Source organism: Polypterus senegalus, chromosome 1, assembly GCF_016835505.1.
Source record: "Polypterus senegalus isolate Bchr_013 chromosome 1, ASM1683550v1, whole genome shotgun sequence".
Classification (NCBI taxonomy): Eukaryota; Metazoa; Chordata; class Cladistia; order Polypteriformes; family Polypteridae; genus Polypterus; species Polypterus senegalus.
Genome location: NC_053154.1, coordinates 287,941,171 through 287,954,091, shown reverse-complemented (window position 1 = coordinate 287,954,091; position 12,921 = coordinate 287,941,171). Strand labels below are relative to the sequence as shown.

The following is a 12,921-nucleotide window of genomic DNA, read 5'->3' as shown; positions in this document are numbered from 1 at the left end:
TCGTCAGCATGAAGACCAGACGTTTTTAACTTTGGGTTTACAGAAGTGATTTTAAAAGTGGCTGGAGCAGTGCCAGTGTGAAAGGATGTTTTTATTATTGTCGTAACAGTCTGGATTATGGCATGAAGGCAGGATTTAAGAAGTGTGGTAATAATGGGGTCCAGTACACAAGTAGTCGGCCTCATCTTATGAAGCAAGTCATTAACAAATGCAGATGTGACTGGTGAGAATTTAGAAAAGGAGCTGGGTGGAGTAGGAAGACAAGCAAAGATATAAACAGATGATGGATTTATGTTAGTTGAATTATTTAGATCTTCAATTTCATTTCAGAAAAGTAGAGGAATTTTTCACAAACTTCAATAGAGGAGGTAATTGGGCTAGATGCCGGTTGAATTAGTTTATTAACTACAGAGAACAAAACCCTTGGTTTATCATGGCCACTTTCTTTTATTTGCCATAATGTGTGTTCTTGGCTGCAGTTAGTGCATCTCTGTAAACCCATTGGTGATCAGAGAAAGCCTTGATATGCACAGTGAGGCCATTTTCTCAAGGCGTCAGCCAGCTGCTTTCATAGACTGTAATTCTGAATTGTACCATGGAGATGAACACTTAAAAGACACCGCCTCATGTTTTAAAGGAGCTGTTTTATCAAGTGCTAAATGAAGGGCTGAGTTCTAATAGTCAACAAGACTATCCAGTGTTGATGGAATAGGGGAAGACAGAAAAAGATCAGAAGTTGATCCATCAAGGATAGAGGGGCAGATATTTTTAATATTTCTGAAAGAAACCTGATCTTTAAAATTTGCATAAATTCCTTTACATAGCACATATGGTCGAATCCAAATGCACAGAGAAGGAAAGAATGACTGTTTTGGCCCCAATGACAGGTGTCACAACCCTCTCCTTCCTGTTCCAATTGGTTGTTAATTCTGGCCTCCAGATTCAGCTGAAGCTAGTCTAAACTATATCAGAGAGATCATTTTGCAGTATAGCTAATGAACATTAGGCAACCTTCATGTATTGTGAAGGAATTGTGACCAATCACTATTAATTCCTTCCTGTTTGTTGGAATTTTGCATAGTCACCACATTTTAGAAAGAAAGCAGTATGGGCTCCAACCATATTTCTTGTTTCAATCCAGACCTTCCAGCATTCAACACCGACGCATAAATGCTTATAGAATTCTTAATTTGCAAAGAGAGAAATATATGTGTATCCAGGAACCAAGGAGCCAGATGTTACTCAAGAGTCGCCATCAGAACGAACTTAAAACCAAGATAACAATCCTCCTGCTAGGGCCTACTTGGAGAAAATTTATGTATTAAGTTACTTGGTTTCTTTCCTTTCTATTATAACTCAAAGCTTTTAACTCTGATTTATGATGGTCCCATGTCCTGGTCTTCTTCTCTTCCTTTTCTTTTACCGCCTCCCTATTCAGACAGTACATAACCATGCTACAATAAATGCAAATATATACAAAAGGAAACCAAAATCCAAAAGAAAGGAACAAAAGAAACAGGTAATACAATAAAAAACAATACTAATTCTGCTAAACCAAGAACCAAAAAAAATCCAAAATGCAGGAGGTCAAATCAAAAAATAGTCATAATGTTCAACAAACTTGTTAAAAAGGACATTCACAAAAATACAGTTGGAAAACAGTTATCCACAAGTTAGTGAATGCCCATATGCTTTGTTATGGCTATAACTTTTACCCGCAGGCTCCAAACAACTAATTAAAGGATATGTTCAGTATTTTTCAAATTGAAGTCATTTCTTCGCAAACATGATATATATACAGTTTGTAACATTAAATTATGTCCCAAAATCCAGTGTTTTCTAAAAAAGCTATGGGGCACAAAGCACCACCAGTAAATAAAATTCTAATTCTTACCAAAAATGCCCCCTTCGAGTTTTGATAAAAGAAACTTTGCCTTTCATGTTTCCAATGAGTTTTTGTGACAATAAAAGGGATCTGGAAATAATAATTTTATCAGATATTCCTATTGTTCTCAAGGTAAGAATATGTTTTGTACTTGCTTGTGTGAATTGTCACATAAATATGAAAGTAAATAAAAACAAATCCAACCACAAAGCACTGTGATTTGGTCTGATTTGGAGAAAACCATTCCCAGGATGGAGTGTGTGTGTGTGTGTAGAGGGTAGTTGGGTTTGGTGTGAAAGGTTATTGTGGAAGACTACAACTGTTGGTGTAGTGCATACAGCTGGTTTTATTTGAAAATGACTGAATCTCATAATATAAGTGTTCTTTGTTCATAAATGACATATATAATTTGTTTTCCAATATGTGTGTAATTGCAAGATGCAGATCAGTACTCAACCACTGTCTTAGCTTGAAAAATGGACGTATTGAGTAAGTTTTAAGGCTTAGCTTTTCCAGTTATACCTGTGCCCCATTGACTCTGGTGTAAAAAGCTATTGTGGGCAAGATATTTTTTTGAAATTTATAGACATCACTGGACTTTGAAACACAGTTTTGCATGGCACATACATATAAACCATGTTTGTAAAGAAATAATTTCGACTTGAAAAATATCAGACTTATTTTTTAAGGTGAAAGAGTCCCACCCAAATTACAAGAATCATAAACATGTATGAGAGAGGAAAGATAAGGGCATAGGAGTAAATTACAATAATGGACACCATGTTTTAAATACAATGATGTACATAAGTATACATCATACCAGAATCCTTTGCATAGAAAAGTCAATGATAGTTTTAGTATCTGACTTGAAGCCATATATCCTAACACTACTTCTTTATTAATTTGCATGAATAACTTAAACATTATATTATATAGACATTTGTGTAGTCTAGCATATTAATAAAGTATCTATCTATCTATCTATCTATCTATCTATCTATCTATCTATCTATCTATCTATCTATCTATTAATGTAACCATTATTGGGATGCATCAAAATTTATCAGTATGCCCACTGTCACAGATGTCCGGGGACACTGCCCGGCCGGGACGCATGGATAGTCCCCGACTTGGACAATGTTACTCCTCGGCCACGAGAGGGCAGCCGCCCGGGGCTATTTGGGGGCCACAGGGACGGAGCTGGGACGCTCTTTATGAGAGGACGTGGCCACCGACCAGGGGCGCCCTGACAGTTAGAGAAGCCTGGATGGCAGCACTTCCGCCACACCAGGAAGTGCTGCAGGAAGTAATTCGGAGGACACCCGGAGTGCTTCCAGGTGCTTTGCTGACACTTCCATCACACCAGGAGGTGACGTCAAGGTGAGAACCTGCGGCTCATCCGGGTCATAATAAAAGGGGAAGCCTCCCTCCAGTAGATGAGCCAGAGTTGGGAGGAAGGAGACAAAGCTTGTGAGGAGGAGGAAGGAGGTCAAGAGAGAGAAAGAAGAAGAAGAAGAAGACAGTGGAGGGAGTTGGTGTGAGAACATTGTGGTGCAGTGAAAAAATAAATAAAAGAAGTGTGTTTTGGACATCCTGGTGTCAGTCTGTCTGTGTCTGGGGGTACGCTTTCCACACCAGCAAATTCACTTCCTCCATATTTTGTATTCTTGAGTATTTTTAGTGGTAGGGAATTAGGAGCAACTCATCCCATGTGATCTTCCACCAGTTCCATCCATGGGTTTTTGTCAACTCCTCTGTCGCACAACCTCCTTCACACAGTCACTCTCTGCCTTTCACTTCCAATGATTAAACAACATCATCCTAATTTTCCTAACATCTGATATTTCATCACTACAGCTATCCGTTTTCTTACTTTTTCATTCATCTTCCTCTGTGTTTGAAAACATCCATGAATTAATGATTTTTTTTTCTATTAGTTGCATCATTTCTAACTTTTCAACATAATGTGACACTGTAATATGTTATTTATATGGTGGGCAATATTTTTAAAACAATAACAATATATGCTCATTAAAAATATATATTTATTATAAACTGGATTTTCTTGCAAGACTGGATCTAGTCTTATAATTGTTGCCACTGGAGTAGGCTCCATTCCCCTAAAAGAGGCAAAGTAGCTATATAAAATGAAAAGTTGCTTGGGTGGAAGAATAAAAGTATATTTTGTTTTAAGACCATAAAATAGGAGATGATTCAATTATAAACGACAATGATTGCTACAGTATATCTATATAACATACTGAAACACTTCATACTGTATTTTCCAGAAATACATTCTAATAAGATGTACTAGTAAGATATATATATATATATATATTTTTTGTTTGTTTGTTTTTTACATATTGTACATGTAAGTTCAATACGGGAAGTAAGAGGAGCCTTTTGCTTGCTAAGCTGAGGCATTTGGTGGAGGAGCAAGAAAGCAGTTCAACCTGATAGACAGGGATACCTACTATCTGAACAGACTTGTTTAGAAAAACATGGTCCATTGTTGTAGAATATTGTTTTGCTCTATTGTGTGGGGTGTGTATGTGTGCATACATTAGCTGTAAAGACTTAGAAAGCAATTTAAGCACATGGTTCCACCAACTTTTACTTTGGGTACTGAATAATTTAATGAACTCACCATATCCATCTATGTCCTAGACACTGTAACAAACAAACAACTGTATATTGTATACATTTATTCAGTGTCCTTCATAATGTTTAGGACAAAGAAACATTTTTCCTTGTTTAAAATTAAAAACCAAACAATTCATTTGAGATTAAAGTGCACATTGCGGACTTTAATTTAAATGAGGAGATCATTTATAAAAAGTGTTGTCATTTCTGCATGGTGTTACCAAAATGTATACAAATACCCTTAAATTAAAGCACACAATGTGCACTTTAATCACAATTAATTTTTTTGATTGTAATTTTAAACTGAAGCAGAGGGCTAAACAAGGATAAATGTGTCTTTGCACCTAATAGTATGGAGGGCACTGTGTATACAATACATACTGTATTCACTTCAGGTGAGGGTTCTGGGTTGAGGTAGACCAGAGCCAATTCTAGCAACACTGTGTATAAGGCAGGATACAGTTTTTGATAGAGTGCAAGTCAATAACAGATCCCACACTTTCATACAGGGGGCCAATTTGGAATTGTCAATTAACCTAACCTGCAGGTCTTGGTCCAGTAGCATCAGACACAGAACAGGAACCAATTCTGGACAGGATTTACTGTAATTTCTTCAATGCCAAAGTTATCAGTTTTGCACCTGATGCTGCCAAGGTAGATCCAGCAGTGACCAAGAATAATAAGGATTGCATAAAACATTTTGCAAAGGTTTCTATATTCTATTCAAAATTTACAGGAAATGTCTGCAACTTATGTGGTTAATTTAAATTTTCACACTATATAGAGCTCTGGAACTATCCATTTCCTAATTCATGTTCAGTTATCTCTAAACATACATACTGCAATGATATGCATTTCAAACAAAATGCTGTTTTTAAAGTTTTTGGTGGAGAGGAAATAATCAAGAAGCATTCATAAGTACTTTAAATGTATTTACACCTGTTTGGAGCTCCCAAAATGCTATCTGTTAGAAAGGATTTGTGAATGATGATGAGGTTATTGTAGAAGTAAAGAAGTGGCTATGAGGGTGAAATTCAGACTGTTTTTATATAAGCCTTTTGAAGTGACAGAGATTGTGAAGAGTATAACAAATACTCCTAGGTCTCTTATGAGTATGTGCAAATTACTATCAACAAAAAAATTGAGTTTCAAAGCTTTCAGGTAAACCTTCACTGAATATGAGCATTTTGAAAATGAATGTATTAAAGCATGTAAGGACAATACAGTCAAAAGTATCCACTAACACTGCTGAATTTCTGTAAGAAACGTACATTTTGTACTGATACAATTTTTGCGAAATGTAACCTTATGAAAATCTTCCTTCAGTTGAGAAGAGTATGCTAACTCTGTTCAATTAATATACTTGGTCTATTGAAACTGTTTTAAACAGTGGTCATTTTGCCCCCACTTACCTCTACCCATAACATCACTATTATATTGCAGTCTTGGTTTGTTTCCTGGCTTTTTTTTTATATTGTCACTGAACGACTGGAGATATGGAGGAAATCATGTGGGAGAAAGCTCACTACAGGGACAAAATGGTCTGCAAGTTTTAGCAGAACAATGTGAAGGAAGTGTGGAACAGGATGATGACTGTCACTGGCTACAAGCAGGCTGTAAAACTTGCAGAGGAAGGGAACAAAAGCAGAGCTAATGAACTGAACCATTTCTTCAACAGATTTGACTCATTCTGGTCAGTCCAGCCCTTGCTAACACTACTAATCTTCTGCGTGCAAGCTGAGGAAGTTCTGGAATACCATTTGCCATCTCTGCACAGCATGACCTTCTTTTACAATGAAATCACACCTGTGGTCTTTAGTCCCCTTCCACTTCCTAGACTGTCTCAGCTGATCAGGTGAGGAGAGAGCTGGGGAAAGGCTGCGGGGCTAGATGGAACAATAAGAACATAAAAAGAATAGTAAATTTGACAAATGAGAGGAAGCCATTCAGTCCATGAAGCTTGTTTGTTTAGCTAATCAGCTAGCTAATCAGCCTCAGGGTCCTGAAAACATGTGCCAGCCATCTCTGTGGGGCCCTTCTGCACCCATTCACTCTATCCCTGAATTTGCAGGTTTCTCAACTGTGGAAAACATACTTTTTGGTCCCAGTGCCAAAGGAAGGGCATTCCAGTCGATGCCAAGGACTAAAGACCAATTGCTCAGTTATTCATACATCATGATCTTTTGAGAGCCAGGATCAGAAACAGCTCTTACCCCTGGTTTTATAAAATCACACACATATATATGTGGAGGATGCTCTGATCTACATGCTCTACAGAGCCTACTCCCACTTGGACAGTTGGCATCACAGTCAGGATAATGTTCTTTGATTTTTCCAGTGTCTTTAACACCATTCAGCCTCATTGACTGGGGAAAAAGCTCAAGGCTTTGCATCTTCATACCCCCACAATCTTCTTAATCATGGACTACCTAATCATCTGACAACAGTTTGTGAGACTGAAGGACTGTGAGTCAGAAATGATTGTGTGTAATACGGGGGCACTTTATGGAATTGTTCTGTCTCTCTTCTGGTTTATCCTTTAAACAACAGATTTCCAGATAATACCAACATTTGCCATCTACAGAAACTCTCACATGACTCCTCCATCATTGATTGCATTAATATTGGAGTTGACTCGAAGTACAGAAGGCTTGTGGAGGACTTTGTCCTGTGGCACAGGGAGAATCACCTGCAGCTCAACAACGGCAAAACAAAAGATGGACTTCCAGCATGCCAAAGAGACTCTGAGACTAGCCATCAGTCAGGGGGAGGTCATGGAAGTGGTGTAGAGCTGCAAGTTCCTATGGGGTTCACATAAACAACAAACTTGGACTGGCCAGAGCAGACTGTACTTCCTAAGGAGACTCAGGTTTTTCGATGTACACAGTCTGTAGTAGCCAGTGTATTGCTCTAAGCTGTGGTCCCCTGAGGAAGAAACATCAGTTGAGAAATGTACACTACCTTTCTAAAGTTTGGGGTCACCCAGAACTTTCATGTTTTGATAGAAATTGATACCTTTTATTATCAAGATACTATTAAATTGATTTATAAATATAGCCAAAGCATTGCTAGTGTTTATAATGTCTATTACTGTTTGAAATTGCTGATCTTTAATTTATTATTCACATATGGCTGCAAAGCCCAATTTTCAGCAGCAATTCCTTCAGTGTCCTAATAGTAAATTCTCTTGGCTTATCCTTAATTAATCATTTTTACATGATAATTGGTTATTATAAAAACCTTTGTAATTGCTGTCACACACATGCTTAAGGGAAGCAGCTAAATGGGCTCATAAAAAGGTAATTCCCGGTTGGACCTAGGGAGAGTGCAATGACCCTTTCTGTTTTTTCCCCGCAGACCAGATGCGGGAAATTCTGCCTGGAGCATTTAATGTCACTTCGGGTTCCACCCCTGGTGACATCACTTCCGGTTCCACCCTTGAAGACGTCGCTTAATCCTTTCAACTTGAAAACCCACCCTGTCTGTACCAAATCTCAGTTCTGTTTTGGACTCAATGGTCAGTAAAGACCATTTTTTCACAACCTCCTGCTTATATTTTGAAGCCATTTACAAGTACGTGGGAGGCTACCCCAAACCTCATTTTGTGTCAAGGCTTGGTTATTTACTGTATCACATTGCATTAGCACCTCTGAAACCTGTTATTCTGTTCACTTGGGTTGCATTCCTAAAATTAAGTTCTGGATTCAAAATGCCCAAAATGAAACAGCTTTCTCAAGAAACATGTCTTTTGTTTTATTTGCAGAATAAACGTTACTCTATATGATAGATTGCCAAGACATTGAAGATTTCATACAAATGTGTCTATTACTGTCTTGAGAGAAAAGGGCAAACAAGATCTAACCAGGATAGAAAAAGAGGGGGAAGGCCAAAACGGACAACTGCGTAAGAGGATAAGTACATCAGAATCTGTAGTTTGAGAAATAAACACCTTACTGGTCTTTGATTGACTTCTTTAAATACACACCAAATATTGGTGTACTTTGCAACAGAGAAAAGACGATTCTGGGATGCTGGCCTTAGAGGCAGAGTTTTAAAGAAAAAGCCATATGTTAAACTGGCAAATAGAAGGAAATGGTTAAAATGGGCCAAAAAACACAGCATTAGACAGAAGATGATTGGAAAAGTACATTATGCTCAGCATCCTAGAGAAAGCTGTTTCATTTTGGCCACCTATGAAACAGTAATAGCCTGTATATACACTAGTAAGTTCTTTGCTATTTTTAAATCATTTTAATGGTATCTTAATAATCAATATACATCAAAAACATTAAACTTGTCTAGGTGACCCCACACTTTTGAATAGTAATGCAGGAATGGGGGCATACTCTCCAACATAAACAAAAAGAGGGCAATAACCAGTCGGCCCTTGACTAATATCTACAAAGTAGATGTGCACCTACACTTAGTGAATTTTATTTTTTTCTTTAATCCGGTGGTGTAGTGGTTAGCATTGCTGTCTTACAAATCACCTGGTTTTGAATTCTATACTCAGTCACTGTAGAGGACTGTGCACCTTGTCCGTAATGTCTTCCTGAATAGATTGTCCCTTCCATGTTCCAAAACATTGTGAGTTAGAATTAATTGTGCAGGGTGTGCATGATTTTTCCCTGTGATGGAATGATGTCCTGTCCAGAGCTGATTCGTGCATTAAGTCCTACTAAAATATACTCTGGCTCCTGAACAACCTGAAATGGATTAAGTGGATTTAAAAGAATGTTACATTCCTTTTTTTCTCTCTCTCTCTTTGAAGAATATTTACTTTACTCTTCAGTGGTTCTGTATGTTTTGTTTAATTAGAAAGCGTGTCCTTATTATTGGACTTAACAGTAGACACAACTTGATAATTTGCCACAGTATACAACTATGTGTCAGGTTTAGAAATTAAACGGGTTGGTTTTACCACACTTTCCTAATCTCAAACATTAATATACATGGCCACAGAGTCCTTCCAAGACTGCTGTGCTCCCTGTACTGATTATCCCTTTAAGCATTAAGACGACAGTCAGTTGCCCAGAGCAACCCCAAGTTGTTTATTCTACTTTCTTCTGAAACAAATCAACAGTAGTTGCTTTCATTCAAGACACACAGACAAGACAATGGCTGCAGTGAGCAATAAAAGGCCGTCTTCACATTTGGGGATCTCAGCCAAGCTTCCTGAAATAATTCATCCTTTGAAGAGACTGGGGGACCCTGACACTATCTCAATAGCTGGGTTCTCTGCACAAGGTTGTAGAAGCCAGAGGGATGTGAAGTCTGCATCTTGGGAGCTTCCCCAGGGGAGCAGGAGAAGAGCTGAGTGTGGCCGAGATTCCTTCACACAGGAAAGATCGGGCTCCTCTTTGGAGCAGATTTACAAAAAACATAAGTTGAACAAACTGGATACCTGGACAAAGCTGGACAAATGGGCAAATCTGGGTGAGTATTTTATATAGTAAAAAATAACTAACCTCTACTGTCCATGAATTAAAGAACAGCATGTACTCTCTGTTGTTGGGCATTGCTCCTCCAAATATGCCAACACCTCAAGTATTTTGCTAGATAATAATTTAGCGTACCCCTACTAAGATACACATTTTGTCCAAAAAGGCCTTTTTTGTGTCACATTTTACAAAATATTGACAATGAAAGATTTAGATTTTTGGATTTTTACATATAAGAGGTGATTTTTCTAACAAACACATGTAAACCTTTAATTTTGCCACAGATTACATTCTTATATTTACTTTAAAGATGTACAAAATGCAGAAATGACAATCTTCTAAAACCATATAAGTGTTATGTTTATTAATAACAGTTCTGATTTAAGCCAAAAATGACCCAAATACAAGAAATGCATTTATATTATTTTTTGCTTATGTATTATGTTTTTTGTGATCACATGCTTATTAATAGAATAAAAAAGAAATAAGGCAGATATGGATGCAGCAATAAATGTTTCTTCGGAACAGAAGAAGCAAAACACCTCTCCATTCAATCCTTCCTGTGAAAAAAATCAATCAAAAGATAAAGCAAATATGAAGTCTACAGGAGAGCTGGCTCATATACATACTCCCACAGAGGACAACCAGATGTATTAAATTAATTTGATTTGATTTACATCCATTGGTCCTTTTTCTGAACCAGCTTAGTCCAGCTCAGTGTCTTGGTTAGTCAGTGTCTATCCTGCCAGTAGTAGGAGCAAAGCATGAACCATCCACAGATGAAGTGCCGGTCGATAGCATGGTACAATCTCAAATCTACTCACTCTAGGGCCTGTTCAACTAACATGCATGTCTTTGAGATCACCCAGAGCACCTGAAGAAAATCCACACTAAACATGTATTTTATTGATAATTATTTGCTGACAGAATGTGCACACTCTTCACCAACAGTAATCTTAGCAACAGTGTCAAGAAACATGCAGCCATTCCATCCTTAATTTGATTCCACAGGTGTTTATTCACACATATGGATTTCACATACAGTATATGGATTTCAATACGGGAATCACTTTCTTAAAATTATTCTCCACTGTTTCACTCATACTATTTAATTTTTGGAAAAAAAATAAATAAATAAATTCCTTTCTAGTGTCTATACTGAGGCTGTTTTTAGTTTAATGTCTTATCTCAACAGAGTTATGAAAGTGACCTTTTTCTATTCAATTTCTGAGACATCATGGTCTCCCTTTTTGATTTTTTGCCAGTAAGGCTTGACTACAAAATGCTTAACTCCTGCTATGCTGTGTAATATAGCACACTGTGAAAGGCACTATATAAAATAAAAATTGACTATAAAAATAAATCTGTTTTCACACATACATACAAACTACTATAATTATTACTAAATAATCAGAGATAATAAGCAAATGCAATATGACAAGAAATTGTTTGTATGGAGTCTATATAGAGAAGAATTTACGTTTATTTTTTCAAAAATGGTACTGCTTTCAAATGTATGTAAGACATACAAACAACACTTAATAATGGAGCTAACTAGATAAATTTGTAAGCAATTTATAGCACTGTAACAAGACATTAACACAAATCTTATTCAGTCTTAATAAGACTTACAATATAAAAAAAGCCCACACTTTAGAAAAGAGGCTACCTATCAAGGACTAGTAACACCAGAAGGACTAAGTAAAGAGGATCACTAACACTTTGTACAAAAGGACTACCTAAGGTGATTGACAAAGTGTATATGAACAATTATATCTCACTTACTATATACTCTATGTAACGATGCTTTATTTTCTTTTTACCTTTACCACTTTGATTTTTATCTGTCTAGTCTGTCCATTTTCTGGACTCACTTAGTCCCTTACAGGTAATGTGAACTGAAGGGTAAGCCAAAACCATTAGGCACAGGGCAGGAACCAACTGTGGGTGAGATACCAGCTCATCACAGGGAATCCACACACTGGCACCTTCACTCAAACAAGACAAAGGTTAGAGCCAAATATCAGCCTAACCTTCATATCTCAGGGTATGGGAGAAACCAGGGCTCCCAGAAGAAGACGGGAAGAACATGCACCTCCACATAACTTGTTACCTGAGCAAGCATTTGAAGAAGTGTCCTTGTTACATAATAAAAATACGTAATTGTAACTGTAGCATATAAAATGTAATCAGGTTTGTGTTCCATAGGAAATTTTCATGACTTTTCACTCATACTCATAACACTTGCTCTGGGTTTTTTCTTGGCTTTTTCAAACAGTATATACTGTATTGCATACCTGGCTGTGAACAAAGACAAGCACATCCATATTATCACCTAAGAAGTCATTGTACACTTTACCCTTGTACCTAGGTGACTGTCAAAGCAAACACCTCATTGAAGTGGAAGCTGACACCTTTGCCTTGGGAACAGAAACGTATGGCCTCTTCAGTGGAGTGGAAGCCTTTTAGGTTCACCCTGTGAGATTTACTTGCAATAGCCTGCCACTGATAATTCAACTGAGTCCATCTAAAATAGTGATAAAGCAAGAATAACATGGGAAGTTTCATTTGTAATTAATGTATTGACATTCTATAATTTAAGAGGTTTGTTTTAAACGCCTTAGAAATCTTTGCATTCAGCAGTGAAACACAGGAGATATCATGTTCTAATAACCTCTTATTTGTTTATGTAATAGTGAAATTGTATCCAGTGCAGCTTTATCTTGTTTCTCACTTTGTGCTTGTTTTTGACAGTGCCTTTGTGTCAGATGTTGCATTCAAATAATATTTAAGTAGTATGCTTTATTTTATCATTTATCCATCCAATAACATCTAAACTAAAGTTCATGAAAAGAATAACACGTTTTCTTCCAACTGCTTACAATTTAGCCACAATTTGTTTTTCTACATATCTGCTCATTTAGCATCAGCTGCTTTTCCCAAAAGCATCTA

The 12,921-nt window shown here is 37.1% G+C and overlaps 1 protein-coding gene across 1 annotated transcript in view; it reads left to right on the top strand.

The window, feature by feature from the left end:
• Nucleotides 1-9,645: 9,645 nt before the first annotated feature.
• LOC120515460 (EF-hand calcium-binding domain-containing protein 6-like) overlaps nucleotides 9,646-12,921 on the top strand; it is a 94,022-nt gene continuing 90,746 nt past the window's right edge. Inside the window, exon 1 of the mRNA XM_039736538.1 lies at nucleotides 9,646-9,964. Within this exon, the coding sequence (XP_039592472.1) occupies nucleotides 9,646-9,964 (319 nt within the window). The remainder of the gene's footprint in view (nucleotides 9,965-12,921) is intronic.